Source organism: Microtus oregoni, unplaced genomic scaffold, assembly GCF_018167655.1.
Source record: "Microtus oregoni isolate MIOR12 unplaced genomic scaffold, Mior012 000062F_ref0000492, whole genome shotgun sequence".
In the NCBI taxonomy this organism is placed as follows: domain Eukaryota; kingdom Metazoa; phylum Chordata; class Mammalia; order Rodentia; family Cricetidae; genus Microtus; species Microtus oregoni.
The window spans coordinates 8,765,165-8,790,302 of record NW_024543872.1 but is presented as its reverse complement, the minus strand read 5'-3'; the positions used below and the strand labels follow the sequence as shown (position 1 = coordinate 8,790,302).

Below are 25,138 nucleotides of genomic sequence, written 5' to 3'. Positions count from 1 at the left end.
AATCCTTGGGCTTCTCTGGGTTTAAATTTCCGTGTTATTTTAATTATTTATTTACTTAGTAACTCAGGCTGGTCTCGTGTATGGTGGAAGCTGGCCTTGAGCTTCAACCTGCCTTCACCTTCCAAGTGCTGGGATTGCACATCCAGCTTGTTCTTTTTAGTTTTAGCTGTAGAACACCCTACTGGAAGCTGGAACTCGACTCTTACGCCACTTGACTGAAAGAAGTGAGCAATTCATGGGCGGGGGATCCCTAGGGACATCTCCCAGGCCTCCAGTTCTCTGGAGATCCCGGGGAAAAGAGATTCCCACGCTGTGCCTACTACCAAGTCGCCAGGCTCAACCTTTCAAAACTGCTTACAAAATGCTCTAAGGAACAAAGTGGTCTAAGATCGCCTAATCATCTCTGCTTGATTCCAAGCACCCATTTTCCATACCGGAAGGCCACTCAGAAGTAGCGGGCTTTGCATGAGACAAAAAGGGAAAGAGGGAAGAGAGAGACAGAGACAGACAGACAGACAGACAGACAGAGAGACAGAGAGAGGAACATACGGTGAGCCTGGCCTGTGACCCCCCAAACCCTGTGCTTCTCCAGCTCGCCAGCCTGCAGATCCGCAGCAGCTCTGGGGCGGGGCTAGCGGGCACGGGGCGGGGGCCAGCAAGGTCACGTGACTCTCGGCCCGGAAGCTCTTGAGTGGAAGACACCACCTCCTGGATGACCCGGTGTGTAGCTGCTGGTTCAAGTGGTCTCCCCTGTCCACCACTATGGCCTGGACCAAGTACCAGCTGTTCCTGGCCGGGCTCATGCTGGTCACCGGCTCCATCAACACGCTTTCAGCAAAGTGAGTCTGGGTCTGGCCGGGAGGGGCCTGCTGGGCCCGTGGGTGCGAGGCACCCTGTGCCCTGCCCTGTCATCCTCTCGTCGGCTACTCTTCAGCCCCGCCAGCCCTCCACATTACCGAGAACTCAGTCGCGCTGGCGTGGACAAAGGGGCGAGACGCCGGGAGGATGCGGGCATCTGAAGCCCGCTTTGATTCGCGGTCACTTCCGTCTCCGAGCCTCAGTTTCCTCATCTTTGAGCCAAGGGCTGGGTCAGTTCCTCCCAGCGGCGCTCTCGGTGCCGCGGGCAGAGACTGGGCGCCTCCCTGCAGGGTCTGGGGGGGGGGGGGACTGCAGAGGAGAAACCAGCTCCTGCAGTGACCGAGCTGAAGGAGTGGGGAAGCCGGAGGAAAGGGACCATAGATCGTTCTTAGAGTTCTTAGGGTTAGACTACGTCTTGATGCCTAGTTGGGACTCTTATGTGGCAGAGGCTTGGAGGCAGGAAAGAGAAAGGCCAGCCCCACGTGACTTGTTCACAGCATCAAATGCCCGGTTGGACTTCTCCCGTCCAGCATCAGAAAGCACACCGACCTGTGGAATAACTTGTTGTAAGTGACAGAATTGAAAAAAAGAAAGCAGTAGTGTGGCCAACATGAAGAGCGGTGTGAAGCCGGGACCCACTCTGTGGCTTGGGGAGTGTCAGTGAGGCGGGAAACACAAAGGCAGGTCCACCCAGGTCCAGAGTGAACCACAAGGCTGACCCACAGAGTCAAGAGTGTCTGTCTGGGAGAAGTGTCCTTAGCCCAACCCAGGAAGGTAGTTGGGTACTTCAGCTCTGGTGTGTGGGAGTAACAGCCTTCAGTAGGTTGAGGACTAAGGTCCCGGCATCACAAAACAGAGGAGCTCGACATGACCTCCTCTATTGTGGCAGAAAGACCCTCTTCATCTGTTCGCCATCTAAACTCCTCAGCGAATGAGCACCACCTGCCCTTTGCCCAGTGCGCAGGTGGACAGGGGCAGGCAGTGTTCCCTTCAGAGCCTCGGTTCCTACTGGGTCCCGCTAGGCAAGAGGAGTTGGTGTGGCGACTCCCAGGACAAGGTTTTTCTGACCTCTAGGGCTGTGCGCTGTTTCCTGAACTTTCTCTTGGCCTCTGCGAGTTGAGGAGCTGGCTGTGAGCCTCGTGTAACGGTTTCTGATTTACTTCTGAGATTTCTTTTGTCTCATAGACTCTGTCAAAGCTTTGAATGCTTAGGAGAGAAGTGGTCCCTTCATCTGAGGTGACTGGTACCTCTAGTGTCAGGGAGAAGGCAGAAGTAACCAAGAGAAGGTCCCTGGCTTTGAGATGTTTAGTATCTGAGGTGGAAGCGACGGGTATGTACACACATGCCAGTCACAGTGGGCTGCCTCCCTTCCCCTAAAGGAGGGCACAATTTATGGAACCTAGAGCGGGCTTGTGCGTTTCTTAGGCTTATCTCTGAGTGTCTTGTGATGAGATGCTCGCCTGGACCTAGGACAGCTTCTAATGCTCAGAGTGGCTTTTACTGCCAGGGCTGCTGCCCCCAGGGAGAAACCAACCGGTCATTTGCTGCTTAGATAAACCAAGCTGACTCAGTCATTCCTTTAAAAAGCTCCAAACCGGTCAGGTAGGAAGCCAGGGGATCCTCAGCCCCAGGAAGCCCCACCCTTTGAGGCTTCCGAGTCAAGAAAGGCTCCCAGGTGAGAGGCTTAACCTTTGATCCTGTCCTTTGCCCTGTCTCCTTGTATGGGGCCTCTCAGGAGCCCCCCAGACCCCACCCCCACCCTCATCCCGAGATAGGACCCAGAGCTAAACTGTAAACCATTCTGAAGCGAAGAACAGTGTGAAGATACGCTGTAAGAGAGAAGGTGGGGGGAGCAACAAGCATGCTGCGATGTGAGCTTTGAAAATGGCGTGGTTGCCTGCGGGTTCTACTAGGAACAGCCAGCCACAACAGCATGGGGGCAGCCAATAGACAGCACCCAGGCCTACCAAGTTACAGGCCAACTACCTTGGCATCCTTTGGCATGATCTCAGGGAGGGAAGTGGAAGGGTTCGTCATCCCCAGATGGGAAACTGAAGCACAAAAAGATTCAGTTACATGCAGCTTCAACTCACCTCCCAGATGATATCTTCAATCTGAGTCCGAGTGGCCCAACTCTAGACTCATGCGCTTAGCCACCACTCAGGCGCTAGGATGGAGACCTCACCATTCATTTGGGAGACTAGTTGGTTATGTATTTATTTATCTTTTTTTTTCCAACTTTCAAAGAAATTGCATTTTCTGGAACATGATAGAGACTTATATTCCTAGAATAATAATTTGTTGATAAAGAACATAATAGCAATAATTACAATAACATTTTTGGTGCCAACACAGAGCCTACGTAGCCTTTGTGCAAGGAAATCTAAATAACCATGCAAAGGCTGTTGCTGTTACAAGGGTCAAACATATACAAAGGTCTAAGGCAACATTAATGTTAAAGCCATATGAAAGTTAAGGTAATGTTTTTATTAGAGTTTATTTATCTTTTGAAGCTGGGTCTCACTGTATAGCCCTAGCTGACCTTGAACACAGGGCCCTCTGCCTTCACCTCCCAAGTACTGGGTTTACAGACATCCACCATGACCGTGGGCATTTTGTTATTGTTAGGAACTGAAATCACCCAGTCTGAACCCTACAATTTACAAAGGAAGCCCCCAAAGAAGTTGCTTTTTTTTGACTTGACTTACTGATATCAAGAATGGGTTGGCACTCAGGCCTGAGGACTTTAGTCCCACCCCCATCCAAGTCTTTGGGATTGTACTGCCCCAAAGTGGACTTTCTTCTCATATCTCCCTACTGTGTCTAGAAGGTGTAATCCTATAAATGGCATCTCCTTCTCCCGCCCCCACCCTCAGGGTACTCTCCTTATGGGACTAGATAGCAAGCCTCTACCCAGGTCAGGGAATCCTGTCAATCATCCCACTTGCTCAACTCAAGAGCCTCTGGCAGACCTGTAAGAGGAGCTCATTGCTACCTTTCCCAGAGTCCCTGGGAAGATGGGCAGCCTCAGATGAGGAAGCGTCTAAGAGCATGTGCTGTCTGCTCTGCAGGGCCCACAGGTCAGCTCTGTAGGTTTTCTGCCCACTCAGTAGGTTTTAGAAGACCACAGAGCTGTCACGTGCCAATAGAGAGAAAGGCCCTAACTGCAACCATGACTAACCCTTACTCCGCACTCTGGGTGTCGGCTAAGGTCCCCTCCCTGGGAAGTGGTGCTTCTCCTTTCTGTGGCCGTTTCCTCGTCCCGTCCCCCCACCACCACCCAGCTACTTCTATCGGCCAGATCTTTGAGTCTAAGCCATTTATGTCTACCAGATTCAGTGCCCGTGGCCAAGTACCCATTTCAGAGCCTCTTTGGCCAGATCCAGCTGGGGTTCACCACCAGAAGAACCAAACTCAAACAGACCTTTGCTGCTCCCTCCTAAGCTCCCGAGGCATCCCCTTCCCACACTTCTGGGGATTGAAGAGCCCACCTCGTCAGGGAGAGCACATGAGCCTGACTGTAACCTGTGGACAGGAGACCCTGCCCAGCATCACCGGGCCTTTATAAGAGAAGAAGCTCCAACCATCCCCTCAACTTTTGTCCTTGGCACTTTGCCTCTGCCCTTTGGTTCTGTGAATGGCTTGGCATTGTTGCTTCTGTGTGGCTACAGGACCAGCTTGAGAGAGCCTGTCCAGAGGGTAATGTAGTGGAAGGGAGAGAACCTGAGGTCTAGAAGCTGTGTGATGAGACGAAGCACTGGGCCTCTGTGAGCCTGAGTCTCCTCGGCTGTAAAATGGATATGATAATCTGTCCTGTTCCCCCCAAAACTATAGGAAGGTCTCCTCACCAAGAGCAATGGGAGGGCTTGCCACCAGGCATCCTCTTATAATATAGGACCACCTACTCATGGGGAAGCTGCGGCCCCTCTGAAGACTCCTGGATGAGACAAGCTGTCTCACTAGCTTTGACAGCCTGTGTGGTGTGGTTCAGGAGAAAACGACAGCAATTCTGCAGGAATCAGCAGTGACCGGACATACCAGACATTTCTCCTGGCTCTGTGTGTCACCCCTGCATGCACAACTTCCAGAATGCTGAGCTTTGAGTGTGGACAAGGAAGGCCTGCTGCCAGTGACTCACCACCCCCAGAGTTACCCACCCTGCAGCCTGCCTGCTGACACTCAAGGAACCCTGGCAGGAGCTTCCCTCCGCTGGTAAAGGGTATGCCCTCCTACGGCTTCGAAATAAGGTGTCTAGAGAACACCTAGGGCTGGCCCTCCCCTCGGTAGGAACAGGCTGGAGTAAGAAGGTTGGGAGAAGTTGAGAGGATGAAGGCACAAAACTAGATGCTAGCATTCCCAGGACCAGTCCTGGCTACCAGCCCCATTGTACACTGAATCGTATGGCCCATCTTGGACCCAGAGTTTGTCCATCTGTCATCTGTCCATCTGTAAGGGGTTTTTCAGGATGATGACCCAAGTTTCTTTTACTTCCATGAGTCATGGCTGTGAAACTTTGGAGACACCACCCAGGCCCTTTCTTACCTCCTCTGTCTCCAGCAGCAGAGGGTATCCAGAGACTGGATGCTCTCCCAGGAACTCGTAGGCCAAAGCCCAATGAGACCACACTGACCCTACCCAAGGGAAGGTGGCTCTGGCTGCATGTAGACTCGGTGGGGAAAGGCCCATAAAAGGCCCTGTTCTTACAGGGCCTGGGTTAGCTATTCCTTTTGACGCTTGTCGACGTTGACCTGGGAACGTCTGGTACGCATCCAGCTTGTGTGACCCAAAGCCGAGCCTTCTGGGTGTTTTCTGTCTTTGATGGTAAACCGCAGCAGGCCTTGACCACAGAGATGCATGTTGTCAGCTAGAAAAGCCCGAACTCTCTGCACCCTGAGCGCATGTCGCCCTCTGAAAATGACGGTCCTTGTGAGGCTTACCCAGACTGCCCACGCAGCGTGCTCTACACAGGCCGGCACAGGCAGTGCTCCATGAATTGCCTGTTAAAAAAAAACATGTTTGTGGTGATGCACGCCTTTAATCCCGGCAGAGGCAGGTGGGTCTGTGTGAGTTCAAGACCAGCCTCGTCTACGTAGTGAGTTTTCAGCCAGCAAGGGCTGCATAGTGAGACGCTGGAGGAAAAAAAAAAATGTTTGTGAGGCTGGAGAAATGTGAGTGAAGCACTGCCGGTCAGCACAATGCCATCTGACGCTAGGGCTCGTAGCTGTCGTCCTCAGACACTTTGCGGCTGGATTTTGGATCTTGTCTATGAAGCAAGCATGGGCCTGAGGAGACACAGTGGACTATAGCTGATACCTAGTCCTTGGGTTGGATAGGCTCTTAGATACAAAGAGATTCCATTTCTCCAGTGGGAAGCTAGCCAGCAATGCCTGTCCAGACAAACCAGGCCCTACTTTATAGAGAAAGTCTAGACAAGTCTTAAGGAGAAAGGCTCAACTGGGCAGCCAGCCAGCTAACTCCCTAGAAGACCGACCCATACTGTGCCTGTCACACCAGCAGGGGCCACCTCAGACCCACGGGAAGCCAATCTCATGGACACTGGGCCAGGGTCCAGAGCACCTATACACTCCCAAGCAAGAGTCTAGAAGGCTCAGTCACTCAACCGAACCGCGTGGGCTGTGCAGTGATGTGTAGGGAGCCACGGGTGGAGAGTTGGAACACCCATGCTAAACTCACAGACCAAACTCAGTGAGTGTGGGATCAGGATGGGCATTAGATGTGAAGACTCTGAGCACGAGCAGTCGCGCTGGGTAATGGCCATGCTGCTGTGTCCAGACCTAGAGGGTCTTGGGTGTCAGCTGTGATCTAAAGGAATAGCATTAGGAGTAATGACTTCTGTAACAACCACTGACCCCACCACCACAGAAAGCACCAGCATTGACTGTAGTTGGCTGTCATAGGCTTGACATCACTTCCCTTCTACCTCTGAGAGGAGCCCTGACTTACTCCCTTACTGGGTCAGTGGCTTTGTGTCCTCAGTAAAGCCTGAGCCCTTCACTCAGCTTTTCCTCTCACTCGGTTACCTCCCCTAGGCCTTCATAGAGGCTCTTTCAGCCAGAGCAAGCATGAATTCCAAACAGGCCTGCCTGGATGAGGGGTGCAGCTGGTCTGAGACCCCCACTCAGGCCTCAGAAATGAGAGAAGCTCTGTTATGTAGTGAGGGCTTTTTAGCTTCTGAGGAGCTGAGGCTGGAACTAGCTATGTCCCATGCCACTAGCCAGGGTCCATAGGAACACTTGCAGAAGTCAACAGCCAGGATGGTGGAAGACTAGGAAGGACTGGGATGGTTATCCAGAAAAGAAGATTCACAAGATCATAGTAGTTCCAGGTGGCAAAGAGATCTCCAGTTAGAAAATGGATGTCTGGAGATGTAGCAGCCCAGCAGGACGGAAAGTCAAAAGGAGCTCTTTTGGGCTTAGGTAGCAACAATTCAGAATTATGAGTGTAGTTGCCTGGAGTATTCTGGGAAGGGTTCTGGGCTGGATGGGGACCGTTTCCACCTGTGATCTCTATCTGTGGTGGTACTCACTGGCATTCGTACTCACTGGCAGGTGCCACATGCTTTAGGTAAGCATTAAAAGGGCTTTCTGGGCTGTGAAGGATCAAGTGATCATCTCCTGGGCCTGAATGCCCCTTGAGATAAGAGGCTTGGTTGACTGGTTGGTTAGGTGGTTGGTTGGTTAGGTGGTTGGTTGGTTGGTAGGTAGGTGGGTTGATTGGTAGATAGGTAGGAAGGTTGGTTGGTTGGTTGGTTGGTTGGTTGGTAGGTTGGTTGGTTGGTTGATTGGTGGTAGGCCTCTACACATAGCCCAAGCTAACTTCAAACTCACTGTGTGTCTCAGGCTGGCCTTGAACTCACATCAGTTCACTTGGCTTAGCTACTTTAGTGCTATGCTTACAGATGGTGGTCCCATGTCCAGATGACCAGAGACTCTTGATACTTTTCATGTACTGATTCCTTTGATTGAATGGTAGAGATCAAAGATTTCAAAAGAAGCCAAACAAGTTGAAGTAGAGTCATCAAGTGTTAGAGAGCAAATTTGCTGCCAGAGTTGGCTCGTGTCTATAATCTTAGCATTCAGGAACCTGGGGCAGGAGGATTTCAAATTCAAGCCCGGATTGTATAGTGAGGCTTTGTCTCAGGAAAAAAAAAAAAAAGTCACCTCTTTTTTTTACAGTGTATATGTTTAATACACTAAATTTCAAGCAGTGGCTTTAATTTTATTTTGAGGAGTAATGGGTGTGATGCACTTCATATAAACATCAATAATATAATATTAATATCTGATTTCTACAAGTTGCAGAAACACAAGTAATAGGATTCTATGTTTGTAAGATGATGAAATGCTGTCTTAAAACCCCTCACCATAGCAACGGGCTCCTTTGAAAAGGAGCATCAGTTGGGACTGAGTGTGAGTCCAGCCAGGTGGAGAATCCGCCGCATCACCATTCTGACCTCCCGTCTCTCTGCTGCAGGTGGGCTGACAACTTCAAAGCTGAAGGCTGTGGAGGAAGCAAGGAGCACAGCTTCCAGCATCCCTTCCTCCAGGTACCAGCATAACCTCCTGCCCATCTCCAGGCTTCATCCAGACATCCCTGTGGCTGGTTTCTTTCCTGGTCTAGGGATGAAGCTCCCTGGTCCCCCAAAAGCCATCTAGCTCTCTCCTCTCCCAGAATAGGGCCAGAGTCCAAGAGTACCCAGGAAGGGGCATAGTTCTCCGTGGGAGGTGCGCATGATCCTTATGATGGTCATGTTCTCACCACGTCCCATCGGGACACATGGAAAACACTAGCTCCAATGACAAAGGTGTTTGGTACATCTCTTTTGAGCCCGGAACGCCACCGGGGTGGGGACATGGAAGATGCCCCACTTCTGTACCGAGAGTTAGAAGGCTCAGATTTATCCCCGGTGTGTTAGCAGCTGGCTATTGGGCCTTCTGTGAGTCTTTGAACCTGTCTAAGTCTGGTTGGAAAGGCTGACCTGAAGGATTGAGTTTATACCATGCCACACCCCATAGGGTATCCACTGAGATATTCTGGGACCCCTGTGACAGGCCTAGGGGCCTGGCTGGCTACCCACAGCTACTCTGACTTTGTCTGTTTGATATTTGGGGATTCTAGATAAGCTCTTGCCTGAAATGTGGTTATATTAAAACTAACGGTACTGATAAGGGTGGCCCCGAAGCCCCTTCTGTACTGAGTCCTCAAGTCTTGTTCCTGCAGGCAGTGGGCATGTTCCTGGGAGAGTTTTCGTGCCTTGCTGCCTTCTACCTGCTCCAGTGCAGAGCCGCAAGACAGTCTGACTCCAGCATAGAGCCCCAGCAGTCCTTCAGTGCCCTACTTTTCCTGCCCCCAGCCCTGTGTGACATGACTGGAACCAGCCTCATGTATGTGGGTAAGTCCCCTGGCCGCTAGTGAATCAGCACCCCACCCCACCCTGCCACTCCCCCGCAGTCTTCACATGTGCACATCTAAGGCTTAGTGAGCAAGCTCATCTTGTCCCTACTCCCTGACGACACTTTGGTGGCAGCCAGCCTTTGCCGTTAACAGCCATTAATCATGTCTTTCCTTTGCTAGCCCTGAACATGACCAGTGCCTCCAGCTTCCAGATGCTGCGGGGTGCAGTGATCATCTTCACAGGCCTGTTCTCAGTGGCCTTCCTGGGCCAGAGGCTGGCCCCAAGCCAGTGGGTGGGCATCCTGGCCACCATTGCAGGACTGGTGGTAGTTGGCCTCGCTGACCTCCTGAGCAAGCATGACAGTCAACACAAGCTCAGCGAAGTCATCACAGGTGAGGCCAGCTGGTTCCCCTGGCCCCTCCTCTCTGGAAGCCTAAAAAGTCATCCCACAGACTCATCCAGGCTCTGCCATCTGTGTGTCCTGGGGTTGGGTCATGTAACTGATGGGTACATGGTGGGTAGAGTGTGGGGGAGACCAGAAGACTGTGACCATTCCAAGGAAGAGACAGACAGGCAGCATGACCGAGCTGTCTGCTCCTGTGGCTCATATCCACAGGCAAACTGCTGGTTTGGAGAGGGACAAAAGGACCAGTTACTGACAGATGCTGGTGCGTTTGTCATCACAGGACCCCAGACCCTGGCAAGATCCACTGCAGTACACTTTACAACGAACTGACCTCCTGAGCCACTCAGTTTCACAATTAAACTTGACGTATCTTGTCTCAAGACTGTTGCTTGTCCAATTCTCAGGCCAAGGCATGTCTCTGTGTCTCTGGGCCTCCTGAAAGCCCAGGCCTGCCTGCTGTCCTGCCCTTGGGCCAGGAAGTCAGGACCCATATTCAACCCTGAAAATTCAGAAGCTGACCTGCTGTTCTGTCCCTAAATCGTCCTGTCACCACCCCCATCTCTAGTTCTATGGTGCCCGCTTCACTCGATCCTCTTTTCCTCAGGTGACTTGTTGATCATCATGGCCCAGATCATCGTTGCCATCCAGATGGTGCTGGAGGAGAAGTTTGTCTACAAACACAACGTCCACCCACTCAGGGCAGTGGGCATTGAAGGTGCATGTGGGCACAGGCCTGGGAGCAATAGCTGGTGGGAGGGTATGCTGGGGCAGTGTGTGTTATGACATGCATGAAAATGGAGCTTGGGGCCGGGCGGTGGTGGCGCACGCCTTTAATCCCAGCACTCGGGAGGCAGAGGCAGGCGGATCTCTGGGAGTTCGAGGCCAGCCTGAAGCTAGTTCCAGGAGGGGCACCAAAGCTACAGAGAAACCTTGTCTCGAAAACTCAAAAAAAAAAAAAAAGAAAGAAAGAAAGAAAGAAAGCAAGAAAATGGAGCTTGGGGCAGGGGCTAGTGTGAGTCTCCATCCCCAGAGGGGCATGGGCAAGATGAGAGGAGACAGAGAAGGAAAATAAGCAAGATACACGCCCCTCTCTAGAGGCGGTGACAGCAAGGGAGGAGCCAGACAGTGCACTTGAACTTAGACGAGTTAAACTCAGGTACCTCATTTCCCGAGCAGTTCTGAGTCTCTTGAGATAGGAAAGATGAGCTTGGAGCCACAGCTTCCAACAGCAAGATGAGGGAAGAGGATTCCTGACAGGGCAATGGCTTGAGTTGCTACTTTTGAGTTTGGAAACCAGTGAGTTGTCAATGTAGGTCTGACATCAAGGCAGAGGTACAGGTTCCAGGAGTGGATCACAGGAATGGAACAAACACAGTGGTTCTGAGATGAGATACTGCCTACCTGGGGGCCGCGCTAGGAAGCCCCAGGCAGGGTGGAGAATGTGAGACCCTCCCTTGCTTCCCCAGGTTTCTTTGGCTTTGTGATCCTCTCACTACTCCTCGTGCCCATGTACTACATCCCAGCGGGCTCCTTTAGCGGAAACCCTCGCGGGATGCTGGAGGACGCGCTGGATGCCTTCTGCCAGGTGGGCCGACAGCCCCTGATTGCCCTGGCCCTGCTGGGCAACATCAGCAGCATCGCCTTCTTCAACTTCGCGGGTATCAGTGTCACCAAGGAACTGAGTGCCACCACCCGCATGGTGCTAGACAGCCTGCGCACCGTGGTCATCTGGGCCTTGAGTCTGGCACTGGGCTGGGAGGTCTTCCACCCACTGCAGATCCTTGGTTTCCTCATCCTCCTCATGGGCACTGCCCTCTACAATGGGCTGCACCATCCACTGCTAGCCTGCCTGTCCAGGAGCTGCCATCGCCCCACCCAAGAGGGTGAACAAGAGAGACTGCTGGGTGACAACCGGACTCCTATCAATGACGCCAGCTGAGCCCCTGGTAGGGGTCTTTGCTGCCCCCCCAGGATGGCTGAAGCCATACAGCCTGGTGGGCTGTAAGTGCCTTGTCCCCAAGGCCTGGCCCCACCCCTCCCTACTGACCCCTTCTGGCAGCTGCTGCCAGAGAGGATGGCAGAACACCAGGTTCTCTTTTACTTCTGAAGCCTGGAATGTTGGGACCCAGCCCCCACAGGCCTGGCTCTGGCAGCCACTCTCAGCCCTCCAGTTCTTTCCGCTGCGCTGGAGCCAAAATGTGAACTTGCATGGCAGGACTTTACAACCCTTGTTAGACACTAACTTGTTACGGTAGGTTGCCTAGCTTATGAATCATAAGCTACAGAGGATCCAGTGAGCAGGTTCAAATCAAAACTAAGAGATGTATTCTCCAAACTTATAAGATACTCCTTAAGCCTGTCTGAAGACCTAGGTTCTGGCTCAGACTTGGCTGCGGACTCAATGTGTGCACCAGGTCTGTCCACTCTGGGGCACATGATGTGGCTTTTGTGCCTTATGGCCCCAGCATTCTGCAGGCCTCTGATTGTCACTAGCATTAGAAAAGAGGAGTGGTACCCCCCCTTCTCCCATGGTGGTTTTTTTTTTTCCCCCACTTTGCAGCCCTGACTGTCCTGAAACTCATGATGTAGACCAGGCTGGCCTGGAACTCATGATGTAGACCAGGCTGGCCTCAAACTTACAGAGATCCACCTGTCTCTGCTTCCTCAGTGCTGGAATTAAAGGTGTGCACCATCATGCCCAGTACCTCGTCGACGTTTTGATGTTCTGTTCTTCATAACTCAAGGCCTCTCTGCTTGGGAAAGACTACAGGGAGATTCCAGGCAGCCTGGGGAAATCACTTCATGAACCCATTTTGTGTTGTTTGAAGCAAGGTCTGTGTAGCAGCAGCATTCAACTTCCTCTGTAGCTCCAAGCTGGCTTCAAACTCAGTCCTGCCTCAGCCTCCCAAGTGCTAAAATGACAAGAATGTGCCACCTCACCCGGCAGTTTCCATTTTAACGTAAGGAGACTGAAGCCCAGAGTTGTAACTTGTTCAGCAAGAGAGATCTGTCTCTGGCTGTCAGCTTGGGCCAAAGACCTGGGAGAACCCTGACCTAGAGCCACTGTGACTCTCAGCAATCTGGACCCAGCGTGCCCATCAGAATGACAGACTACCCACAGAATTCTTCCCCATGGAGTAATTTGGCATTCCCAGCGTTCGGTTCAATGCTCAAACCTCACTCCCTTTCATGATATCTGCAGAGGCAGGTACAGAAGGAAAATCTATGGCACTCCCAGAAGGCTAAGTGATAAACACATAGAGCCAGCGTCCCAGCCAGCCAGGTTTGTCTGATTTGAAACCTGTGGCCCACTACCATGTGGGTCTCTGGGTCTTTGGGGTGGGTTTCTGTGGCCGGGCTAAGTGCCTAACATACTGTACCCTGCAGGTACTCCCACCCTGGATAGAAGAAAAACAGCAGGCCCAGGGCCCTGGCAGCCCTCAACCCCAGTGTTGCTCCTGGAATGGTTGAGTTCAATAATAAACAAAACCCTAACACCTTTCTTAGACTGCAAAGAGAAGAGGCCTTGACGAGCAAGGTCCTCGGTTTACCGTTGATTCCCACAGATTCTCATGGTGTGTTGAGGAAGAAACTCCTTTCCATCGGCCCTGAGTCCCGGGGGCCCCACACTTATCTGGATTACAGTGTGTGACCCAGGGAGACGTAGATGAGGATTCTGTGCCCACTTACTCAAGGTGGCAGAGACAGTGTGGGAGCTGTCTGTACAAAATCAAAACTGGCGCCCCACCCATAGCCAATTGGGGGATGTTGTTTTTGCGTTTATTTTTTTTGTTAAAGAAATGGAAAATTGTCGATATTGAACTTTTTTAATGAAATAGAGAAGGTGTAAGAGAGGCCCAGGAGTCGCATCTAGAATGTGTCAGAAGCACAGGCATCATTTATTCCTTCCAAGGAAGACTGCAGAGCCCAAGGCCGGGGCTCAGCAGGTAACACTTGCCTCACAAGCCTGGTGACCTGATCAATCCCAGAACCCTCAGCAGAAGGAGCAAACTAATTCCTAAATGTTGACCCCTCTGACCTCCACATGCTGTAGCACACATGCAACCACGCTCACATACATATCATACATACGTAATAACAATTGTAAAAATCCTGAAAAACACTAATGCCCAGCATGGAAAGGACTTCCCCGAGGGCACAGTCTGTTACAGACAATGCCAGACGCTCTGGTTCGTTGCCCATCCCGTCTACTACAGATGGACAGACCAGAGTTGGTAGCCAGAATCTCACCTTCCATGGGCTGCCCCACTTGTGCTAAGCAGGCATGAGCTGCCATGCCCACTTGCTGACATCCTCTTAAAACCCATCAGCAGGAGACTTGAGTCTTAGAAAATTGGGTTGCCCTTCTTGAACACTTTTTGGGGGGATAGTGAGACAAGGTTTCTCTGTGTAGCCCTGGGTGTCCTGGAGCTCACTCTTTAGACCAGGCTGGCCTCGAACTCAATCTGCCTGCCTCTGTCTCCTGAGTGCTGGGATTAAAGGCGTGTGCCACCACTGCCGGCTTGAACACTGAACGCTTTTTTAGGCCTGGGGAACCTGAATTCTGGAGCAGTGCTGCTGTGGCTCTCCTGATCTTAGAAAAGTGGAGACCCGGGTCTGGCAGCAGTGGCCTCACAGTCCATACTTCCCTTCTGAAATCCTGTCTTAATTCACGAGTGAGAGTGAAGACAGCATTGGGCTCCGTTCTGCACTGCTGCTGTTTATGATTTACATAATGCCATAACTAGGTTATTTGCCACAAGATAAATCCGATCACCCAGAAGTCAGGACACATGACCTTTTGTCGTTTGATGTGCCCCTTGCTCCCACAGGTGCACCCATGAAGGGCTTGAGAAAGGCTGCCACAAGTCTGGGGAAGCTCATGAGGTTGGTCTGCCTCTTGGGCATCCGAGGAGCTAAGAGTTCATTTACAGGTTCAGGTTCATCAGGACGCTCCACCACCGCTCCTCTACATAAGCACCACCGCAAGGAGCTGCAGCATAGGCTACCTGCCTCCTCAGGGCTTTCCTCTCGGTGCTGCCAAACCATTTCTACGGTGCTCCCCCAGGATCCAAAGCAAATGTCCCCTTCAGCCCAGTAGCAAAGAGGGAGGTGTGTAGCGGTCAGGTTTAACGTGGCTTTCCTCCAGAAGTGGTGGAGGAGGAAGCAGTGGCTGTCTGTGATGGAAAGGACCGAAGACCAGAGCACAGCATGCCTCCACACCCTGCTGCAGGAGGCAGAGGGGCATGGCTGTCCCAAGGGTAACTCCCACTTTGGGAACATTTGAGCCACATGGGCAGAATCAACTCTAGTGACCCTCATCTACTTCTTAAATGCATGTGAATCTGTGTGCGTGTTTAAGTGCATGTGTAGAAGGTGTGTGTACACGTGTGTGCATATGCATGTAGAAGCCACAAGACAACTTCAAGGAAACACTGTTCCCAGCTTATTATACCTGCAGTGCTAGAACAGGGTACATGGGGCCCATGACCAAAACAGAAAGCCATAGCCCTAAACAGAAAGGAGGAAATCCAGCTTCCTAGTCAGTTCGTTCTCCCCATGTTGGGACAAGGGTCCCTACTTGTGCTGTGCAAGATGGAAACTATCGTTTACAGCAGGCAAGTGAATCTCCAAAGTCACGAAGCTAGCGAACAGGAAACTAGGAAATCCAAGCTTATATAAAAAGCTTATATAAAGTCCATACTGAAGCAATGCCCTTAAGCTGCCTACAGTCAAGGTAGGGACTGTGTATTCTGATCATGAAAGTGGCCCAGAAGTTGTGTGTGTGTGTGTGTGTGTGTGTGTGTGTGTGTGTGTGTGTGTGTGTTGGAAATTGAACACAGGACCTCATGCTTGCTAGGCAAGCCCTCTACCAATGATCTATAGCCCCAGTCCTGTTTTTACTTTTGATTTTGAGTCTTCCTCAGTTGTCCAGACTGGCTTTGGGCCCTGTAGTCCAGACAGTCCTTGAACTGAGGTCTTCCTCGGCCTCTCAAGTAGATGGGCTGATGGGTCATAACCACCGTGCCTATTACAATTGATATTTTTCAAGCCAGACCTCCTGGAGTCGGTGTGGTGACGCCTCAGTCACATAGCCTGCCACTGCCGTTACCCTCCTCCTTCACTCCCTTCTAGCTTCTCACTGCACTGTGAAAGCCCGAGTGTGTCTTTTCCAGTTAGCATGAGCAACGTGGTTGTTCCCAGCTCCCGGGTCACCACAGTGATGCCAAAACAGCAAAGCACATTACAGGCCACAATCCCTGGGCCTGAATGGTCTTCTTGTCTCAGACTCTAGAGCAGCCTGGGACTTCAGATGTGTGAATTGCACCTGGTTCTCTCTTCAGTAAAAAGAAAGTAAAACCACCACAAGAAGCAGTGTGTGGTGACAGAAGGTAGACGCCACCGCTAGGTGTGGGGTTCAAATCCCGACTCAGCGTCTTGTTCCTATGTGATGTCAGCTTTGGCTGAAGGCATCTGTCTCAGAGATGTCACAACCAACTAATGTCTCCCCCTTTCTCTCACCTACGCTGAACTCCACATTAGTTCGGAGGGCTCCTATGAGCTATAATTTACTCCTCCTTGTACCATTCAATTCATCTAGAGCTCAAAGATGGTGAGTGGTCACCTTGACATCTTCAGCCCACTTGGTTTCCATTTAGTTTATTTAACAACAACAAAAAAAAATCAATAGTTCAATTGGTTCAAAAATCAAAATATGTAAAAAATGTGTACATTAATAAACACCCCTCCCTCTTCTACCCATATCTTCTGCTTCAGTAGTAGTCAGTTTCATCAGGTTCTTATAAAAACGAGATTCTGTCTTCCATCTAACTTTCTACTTCCAGTTTAATAGAGGGCTGTGTGTCTAAAGCAGAGCTCGTAAGTGGAGATTCCCTCTGTCTAATTAACAGTTGATCTGGATTTCTTCCGTCCATGCTGAGACCTGGATAACTGGGGACGGGGGAGTATCCTTCTGTGATTTGACTATACCTTAAAGGACTTAGCAAGACCTCCCCCCCCCCCCCCCGTAGTAAATATAACTTTTTTTTAGAGACAGGGTTTCTCTGTAGCTTTGGAGCCTGTCCTGGCATTCGCTCTGTAGATCAGAGCTGGCTTTGAACTCACAGATATCTGCCTGCCTCTGCCTCTCAAGTGCTGGAATTAAAGGTGTGCACCACCACTGCCTGGCTGTGGCAAATATAAAATTTTGATGACCTTAAGAGCATCCATGGTACACAACCACAGCCACCATCAGTCGCTAGAACTGTTTTCACTTCCCAGTTGGAAACTCTGCCCTGACTAAACAGTAACTCCCTGGGAGTTGCCTCGGTCCAGACTCCACCTCCGAGAAAACCCACCAAAGGACCCCTCCCCAGAGATGCTCAAGACCACTCCCACAGGGTATTTTAATTGTACCCCAGAGAACAAACACGTGGCTTTCCCGTCTTCCTCCCCCCACCCCCTCTCTGATCAGCTGGAAGGCCATCCCTTAAACCTGGGCTTTCTCTAATTTGGTTTGATTTGGTCTGATTTGGATTATTGCGTCTGCGGAGAGATTTATCAGTGGGTAGTATACTGAGATTGAACACAGAACCTTGTGTATGAGGTGAGTGCTTTGCCGTTGAGCTATGTCATGATTGGTTTGTTTGTTTATTTGTCTGAGACTAGCCTCCAACCCACTAGGCTAGGCTGTTCCTGAACTCACAGCAAACCTCTTCCCTCTACCTCCCAAGTGCTAGGATTAAATCCACACAGGAAGTCAGAGCACCTACGACCAATCATCTCCCAAAGTCCCCACCCCTAAACACTGCTGCACGCAGGACCAAGCTTTTGTAGGACGTTTCAGATTCGAACCGTGACACATTTCCATAGCAGCTGCACCGTTTTACACCACCCACCTCAACGTTGCAGAAGGCTTCTGTGAAATCACTGATTATATAAGGATTTTCTTGATTAGAGTACACGTTCATGGTAGAACATTTAGAAGTCTCAAAAAAGCAAAATGACGAAATTGAAATTCTCTTTATTCTAATTACGGAGACATGACCCGAATTCATATCACTCCGAGGAGAAAGGAAAAAGCCAGTTTTTCTCGGACAATATCGTCATGGTGTTCGATAAGCACGATCCAAGAAGAGTGCTAGCGCCTGCCCTGCCTGGACCTTGTCCTCACATCCCATCATCCTGGCTGTCCCCACAAACCTAGAAATGTTCCGAGGCTGGTTGATCTCATATTGTAAGGTCACGGGAGCTGTATGGAGTTGTCACATTCTTGGGTGATCTGTTTCCCCATCTTCAAAGGCACACCAACGTTGATATGAACGAACGCAAAGAACGTTTGAGGGAATGAATTTTACAAATTCACCACCCACAACAGAACTGAGATATCCTTTTGCCCAGAGGGCACCAGAGCCAAAGAGCAAAAGCGAAGAGAGAAAGCCCCGCCTTCCTTCACTTTTCCAGGTTCTCATTGGCTGACCTGCGGCCAGTCCTTCATTATCACTGGTCCTTCCGACTGTCGCTCCACGGTGGCTTTCCAGAGTCAGCCACTGAGAGTCACGGAGTTGGTATTTTAAAATGCGATGGGCGGGGCGGGTGAATTTTGAACTGATGGCGGCGGAGCTCAGTTGTCGGTGATGCGCACTGTGCACGGTCGTCTCGCTCTTTCGTCCGGCTTCGGCAGCAGGACTCGGAAGGCTTAGCGGAGGCGGCGGAGCTTGGACCCTCCTGCCAACCATGGACCCACGTCGCAAGGCGAAGGTCCCGAGGAGACGGCCCCCCAGCCCGGTGCCGGGACCCTCGCGGCCAAGCCCGAGCCCGCGCCGCCCGTCGAGAACCCCGACGAGACGACCCTCCAGCCCGGTTCCCGGACCCTGGCAGCCAGACCCGAGCCCGCGCCGCCCGTCGAGGACCCCGACGAGACGGCCCTCCAGCCCGGTCCCCGGACCCTCGCGACCGAGCAGCATCCGTCAAGGTAAGCGTGTCTGCCTGAACCTCCGAGACCGGTCCCGCGCGCGCCCTGCGGAAGCTACGGACCGGCGCTGCCTCTGGTTACCGCTTGTCGCTAACCACATTAACTAGTTTGTTTCTTGGCGGTTTTCCAGTCAATGAGAAAAGCCAGGCGCAGACAGGACAGGTAGCTTGAGCAAAGACACTGCTCATTCTGACGGACACGGATCTCTGTGGGTTTTTTTTTTAAAGTATTTATTTTAATTTTTATGTATGTGTGTATGTGGGCTGGAGAGATGGCTCAGCGGTTAAGAGCATTGCCTGCTCTTCCAAAGGTCCGGAGTTCAATTCCCAGCAACCACATGGTGGCTCACAACCATCTGTATGTGTGTATGTGTCTAAGTATGTGCTCCATGTCTGAGGGTGCTGGCGACGGCCAGAAGAAGGCTCGGAAACCCCCGAAATCACAGGCAGCTATGAGTTGCCCTGTAAGGGTGCTGGGAACACATCACATTGGATCCTCTGGAACAGGAGTTACAGACAGTTGTGAACTGTCATGTGGGTGCTAGAAATTGAACCAGTGATCTTACCGACTGAGCCATTTCTCCAGCCCCTCTATCTCTACTCTTAACCCATTCCAGTTCTTGTCTTACATGGCAGCTGGAATGTTATTTTTCCTTTGTTTGTTTGGTTTTTCAAGACAGGGTTTCTCTGTAGCTTTGAAGCCTGTCCTGGAACTCCTGGAACTCACTCTGTAGACCAGGCCTTGGAACTCACAGAGATCCACCTGTCTCTGCCTCCCTAGTGCTGGGATTAAAGGTGTGCACCACCACCGCCTGGTTGGAATGTTATTTTTCAATTAAAAAAAAAGCACTTTGGCGAAGAAGGGGCTGAAGAGATGGTTCAGAGGTTAAGAGCACTGGCTGATATTCCAGAGAACTTCAGCTCGGCTCCCAGGACCCACATAGAGGCTCACAACCATCTTTAACTCCATTTCCAGGGTATCCCATGCCTTCTGGTGTCTGCAGGCCCTGCACACACAGACATACATGTAGGCAAAGACCCATATACGTAGAATAAAATTTTTGGTGTGACATTGCCTTCCATGTACTAAATCCTGAGGGGAAGAAGATGCCCTGTCTCTGCCCGCCCTGGAGTTGGAATTGGACCTATGGGCCTGGCTAGAAGGACTAACCCCTGCTCGAAATTCTCTCTGGCTCCCAACAACGCGTTGGCTCGTGGAACCCCGTCTTCAGTGCTTTTGGTTCCCGCACTTTTCCATGGCGCCTCTGACCAGTTCCTTTTATAACCAGTTGTACTTTCATCGTGAATCTTACAACTCTCTTACTCCCCTTGACTTTCTCAAAATCTTTCTTTTTCGAGAGAGAATAAGGTCTCACTATGTAGCCCTTGCTGTGGTCTGTTATTGTTAGCTTCAGCTGTCAGCGTGACATAAACCTGTCACCCAGGAAGAGGGGACTTCTATCAGACTGGCCTATGGCCACGTCTGTGAAGCATGTTCTTAATTGGTGTGGGAGAACCCAGTCCACTGTGGGTGGTGCCGCCCACCCCTGGGCAATGAGCTTGGGCTAGGAAAGCAGGTCAGTATGTAGCGCTCCTCCATGGTTCCTGCCTCCAGATTCCTGCCTGGAATCCTGCCCTGGCCTCTCTGGAGGATGGACTATAGCATGTGAGCCAAATAACCCCTCCCTCCCCACGTTGTTGGTTGTGGTGTTTATCACAGCAACAGAAACCAGAGTAGAACAGGATCTTCTCTCTTTGTCTTCATGATCCTAACCTCAGCCACAATTAAGTCTTCTCTGCCTGTCACCTAGCAACAGGCCATTTGCTTGTCTCCCTTCTTCCATGGCCCTTGCAGTGTTCTCACTGCTCGGGATAGTATTCTTTATTGGCTGGACCTTAAATAACTGTTTCTTTGAAGCTAATTTTATCCTTAAATGCTGTCCTTTTCAGTGTTTCTATTTTGCAGTACCAGGGATAGAACCAGAGGCTTTGTATGTGCAAGGTGGGTGCTCTGAGGGGCACCTCCAGCCAGTACCCGTGTGTGTGTGTGTGTGTGTGTGTGTGTGTGTGTGTGTGCTTTGTCTTGTTAATTGTTTTAGCCAAGCTGTTCAACTAATCAGGCTTATTCATTTTTATCAGTCATTGTTTATAATTATTGAGCAGGTATACTATTTACTTATTTAATTTCTCATTTTCACTAATTTAATATATTTAATTTGTCTTGTTTATCTTAATAGCTAACACTTCAGTTGAATTTAACTCAGTTATCTATTTTTTCAAGATTTATTTTTATTTTGGGGGCCTAGAGAGAAGGCTAAGCAGTTGAGAGCACTGACTCTCTTCCAGGGTTTGATGCCCGATACCCACGTAGTGGCTAACAATCATCTGTAACACAGCAGGGGATCTGACTCCGGACGTCTGCAGGCACCAGGCATGTACATGAGACACAGACATGCACACAGGCAAAACACCCACCAAGATTTTTGTGGTTTTTATTTGTTTTAATTAGAATTTTATAACTGTGAAGAAACACCATGACCACAGCAACTCATATACAGGGAAACATTTCACTGGGGCTGACTTACAGTTCAGAGATATTGTCTGTTGTCATCTGGGCGGGGAGCGTCAGGCAGCCGTGGTGCTGGAGAAGGTGCTGAGAGTTCTACATCTGGATCCAAAGGCAGCAGGAAATGACAGCGACACATCTGCCAGGCTAGAGCTTCTGAGACCCCAAAGCCCACCCAGTGACGTACCTCCTCCAACAAAGTCATAATACCTCCTAGTAGTGCCGCTCCCTATATGCCTGTGAGGGCCATTTTTATTCAACTACAACATTGTTTACCTCCACAGAGGTCAGATGCAGGTGCCAGGGCATTGGATTCACTGGAATTGGAGTTAGATGGTTGTGAGCCACCATATGGGTACTGGGCACCAAACCTAGGTCCTCTGCAAGAACAACAAATACTCTCAGCCAATGAGCCATGTCTCCAGCCCCACTTTTTATTTCTAATTATGTGTTGCACCTTAGTACAGGTGCCCAAGGACACCAGTCATTAGTTCCCCTAGACCTAAAGTTGTAGGCAGTGTGAGCCACGTGACCTGACGTGAGTGCCAGGAACCAAACTTGGTTTTTCTATAAGAATGGTACACACTCTGGACCTTAACTCATCTGGCGGTCTTGTTTTCTACTAGATATATTTCATTTGCTTCTGGCGCTGTTTTTAGGGTATCTTTCAGGTTTTTAAAAGTAAATGTTTATATTAACCATTTTAAATAGTCTAATATCAGTTAAGTTTCTTCTCCGACATTAGAGTTAGAGGTATGGTCTTTCTTTGTCTGTCGCGAGGAATTGAACCCATGGCTTCATGCATGCTAATCAAGGGATCGAACCCATGGCTTCGTGCATGCTAATCAAGCACGTTACTGCAGAGCTGCATCTCTAGAACAGATTTTTTGTGTGTGTGTTTTTATTTTCTAGGGAAAATTCGAATTTTTACCAAAGGCTGTGACTTCACAGCCCACATTCCCAGCACTAGCCCTGAATTATGCCACTTCCAAAGTTCCAACACAACCTCTAATGAGCACTGGCCAACTATCACTACTTCCCTGGGCTCCAGAGTAATCAAGACAAGGGATATTAGGTAGTATCTAATTCCTTCCAGCTGTTAAAAAGGAAGAAAAATGCCTAAAAATTGAAATAACGAGCTTTTCAATCTAGGTGGGAATGGGAAAGATAGATGCGTGGAGTACTGCGGGGCCCCGGCAGGAAGGAGCTGTTGGGAAGTGACTGGGGTTTCAGAGGGCTTCACGGGAGTTAATACCCAACCCAAAGAAAGGCTCAGACTGCGCTTGCCTAACAAGCCTGTCTTAAGCACCTGTCTGCCATTGTTGCTGACTCCAACAGCTGGGAGTGAGTGAATTCCCTGCTCTGGGGTAGAGGCCTGTGGAAACATCTGTGGTCTCAGCTGCACAGCAATGGACCAGTTATTTCCGCTGCACCTTCCTTACGACCTACCTCTTCTGCTCAGGTCTACGCCGAAGGCGGAAATTTCTATGGCTGAAGGAAGTGCAGAAACTGCAGAAGAGCACAGACCTCCTGCTGAGGAGACAACCTTTTGCCAGAGTTGTGAGTTCTGGAGACCTTCACTCTGCTCTGGGCCACCTTTCCTTTCAGTCTCTTGGGTTTGTGGCTGAACGTCACCTCGAACCTTTGGAACACCGCACATCCTCTGTATTTCTGAGGCTGTTTTCTCCTCATCCCCTCTGTCTGTGGTAGAGCCCTCTCCTCCAGTTTCCCTCCCTGCCCTGGAGATTGCCCTTTCTCCTCTCCACCCATAAACTCTGCCAGTTAAAGCTCCCAGAAGTCGGCAGCTACTCTGTGCCAGGCCCTAAGAGGTAATGGAGGTAATGCCTAAGAGGCAGCAGGTAATGGAGGAAATGAGGATGTGGAGAGATACTTGGAGAAAGACCCTCTACTCTTTGAACACTCACTCACCTCTGCTCTCTGCTCACCCCCACCCCACCACACCCCTCCACAGGTTAGAGAAATCTGCCAGAAATTCACTCGCGGTGTGGACTTCTGTTGGCAGGCCCACGCCTTGTTGGCCCTTCAAGAGGTAAGGAGTAGAGGTAGGTGAAGGCTGAGAGGGGGAAGAGTATCCCAGAATGCCAAAGGACTGCATATGAGGTACCCCCAGACTGTTCCTGACCTCCCGAAAAGAACAGCCAACATGTAATACGTGATGGTGTGGAGGGGATGTGGTGGATGGCCATGGGGTTCGCCCCGCTCTTTACTTCAGTCCTTTGAGTCAGGATGTCTCCAAGAGAAAACAGTCCGGGCCCTTCATCCATGGTGGTCTTCTCTTTGTGCCCAGGCAGCAGAAGCATTTCTAGTTCACCTCTTCGAAGACGCCTATCTCCTCACCTTGCACGCTCGCAGAGTCACCCTCTTCCCCAAGGACGTGCAGCTGGCCAGGAGGATCCGAGGCATTGAGGGAGGGCTCGGCTGAGCCGGCAGCATGTTGTGTGTGTAAGTCTTTCCTGCTCAGACAGTGCTACTTGTTACTGGGAGTGGAGACTGAAGGAGAGTGTCATCCGTCCTGAGGCTCTTGCCATCTTACCTGTTTGTTCCCTGTACAGGTCTGGCCTTGCCCCATGTCTTTTTGTACAATGTTAAAATAAAAGCTGAGTGTAGTGATTCATGCGTGTAACCCCAGCACTTGGGAAGCCAAAGCAGGAGGATGAGCCTCTCAGGTGCCAGGCAGGATGCCAGCCAGCACTACATAGTGAGAGCCTTCTTCACAAAGAAGGGAAGATGGGAGATCTGCTCCATATATCTGGCAGTACATTTTCCCGTTTACACAGAATAGATTCCCTCATTTTTTTGTTTTTAATTTTTGTCTTTTTTTTTTTTTTTGAGACAATGTCTCACTATGTAGGCCAGGCTGACCTCAAATGCAGAGATCCCCTTGCCTCTGCTCCACCCCCACTTCAGATTCCCTAATTGAAATTACCTGGTGTGAGTGAGAACTAAGCATATAACGGAGTTTATTAGAGACGCGTGAACAGGCCTGGGGACGTCGGTGTGCAGAAAGAGCTTGAAGATGGCGTGGCCAGCTCTTAAAGGCTGCCTAGTGCATGCTTGCAGGGGGTTGATGAAGCTACGTTATACACAGATGACAGAGCTCACACATGGTACCCAGGGCTTATGTAGCTGCATCATACGTAGGTGATGCAACTATGCTGCACGTAGGCCATGCAGGGCCTTTTAAGGTCTCCGGGGTGGCTAAGTATTTTGCCTGAGCGCTTGTTCACACATGAGTAGCCCTGGAACCCGAAAGTGCCCGCCACCACTCTAGAATCATAACACTAATTTTAAAGGAAATTTTTCTTTTAAAAAGTCCCTGTTAGCCAGGCATGATGGCACACGCCTTTAATCCTGCACTCAGAAGGCAGAGGCAGGCAGGCAGATCTCTGAATCTGAGGCTGGCCTGATCTACAAAAATGAGTTACAGGACAGCCAGGACTGTTACACAGAGAATCTTTGTCTCGGGGTGGGGGCAGGGGGAGCCGTGTTAATAAATGTGATTCCTAAATTTCAGAGTCAACACCTGGGACATCTGGAGCCACAGCTAGACCAGTGATGTCTGAGGAGCTGCCTGGACTCGGCGGGGGTTGAACAGCATGCACACGTTGCCCTTTAAGCTTTCTAAGTAGAAGACTGTGTGGCATTTCTCTGTGACAGAGATAAAAGGCCATCTGCACAAGTCCATGGACATGAATGTTTGCAAACCAAAGGTCAGTTTTGGCGTGTGAACTGCTTGACTGTTTGACTGTTTAAGGGTTTCGGACACATGAGATCTGCCGTGTTAGGAGGGATATTGTTATTTTAGTCTTTCTGTGCTACGTGCATCTTTTACCATTTGTGTATTTGTGCTTTTGTTTAAACTATAAGGGAGAAAAATCTGGGTGCAAGGCTTGAATCT

At 50.5% G+C, this 25,138-nt stretch overlaps 2 protein-coding genes across 2 annotated transcripts; both read left to right on the top strand.

Annotated features, from left to right (window-relative positions):
- The first annotated feature begins 661 nt into the window (after positions 1 to 661).
- Positions 662 to 12,346, top strand: LOC121439677 (solute carrier family 35 member F6-like). Its single transcript, XM_041640251.1, has 6 exons — positions 662 to 839; positions 8,353 to 8,425; positions 9,100 to 9,271; positions 9,454 to 9,666; positions 10,285 to 10,395; positions 11,147 to 12,346. The coding sequence occupies exons 1-6, from the start codon at positions 763 to 765 to the stop codon at positions 11,617 to 11,619; spliced, it is 1,119 nt and encodes a 372-aa protein (XP_041496185.1). The 5' UTR covers positions 662 to 762; the 3' UTR covers positions 11,620 to 12,346.
- Positions 12,347 to 18,281: 5,935 nt separating this feature from the next.
- Positions 18,282 to 24,851, top strand: LOC121439702 (histone H3-like centromeric protein A). The gene is made up of 5 exons (XM_041640286.1): positions 18,282 to 18,654; positions 22,682 to 22,779; positions 23,192 to 23,269; positions 23,528 to 23,682; positions 24,755 to 24,851. Exons 1-4 carry the CDS (start codon positions 18,417 to 18,419, stop codon positions 23,660 to 23,662), a joined length of 549 nt encoding a protein of 182 aa, XP_041496220.1. The 5' UTR covers positions 18,282 to 18,416; the 3' UTR covers positions 23,663 to 23,682; positions 24,755 to 24,851.
- The last annotated feature ends 287 nt before the right edge of the window (positions 24,852 to 25,138 follow it).

Bases quoted from the DNA above. Each gene is read 5' to 3' on its own strand.
- LOC121439677 (XM_041640251.1), top strand. From the start codon at position 763: ATGGCCTGGACCAAGTACCAGCTGTTCCTGGCCGGGCTCATGCTGGTC. The intron at 9,667-10,284 runs GTGAGGCCAGCT...TCTTTTCCTCAG, and splicing joins GCTCAGCGAAGTCATCACAG to GTGACTTGTTGATCATCATG. The intron at 10,396-11,146 runs GTGCATGTGGGC...TTGCTTCCCCAG, and splicing joins CAGGGCAGTGGGCATTGAAG to GTTTCTTTGGCTTTGTGATC.
- LOC121439702 (XM_041640286.1), top strand. From the start codon at position 18,417: ATGGACCCACGTCGCAAGGCGAAGGTCCCGAGGAGACGGCCCCCCAGC. The intron at 18,655-22,681 runs GTAAGCGTGTCT...TCTTCTGCTCAG, and splicing joins ACCGAGCAGCATCCGTCAAG to GTCTACGCCGAAGGCGGAAA. The intron at 23,270-23,527 runs GTAAGGAGTAGA...CTTTGTGCCCAG, and splicing joins CCTTGTTGGCCCTTCAAGAG to GCAGCAGAAGCATTTCTAGT.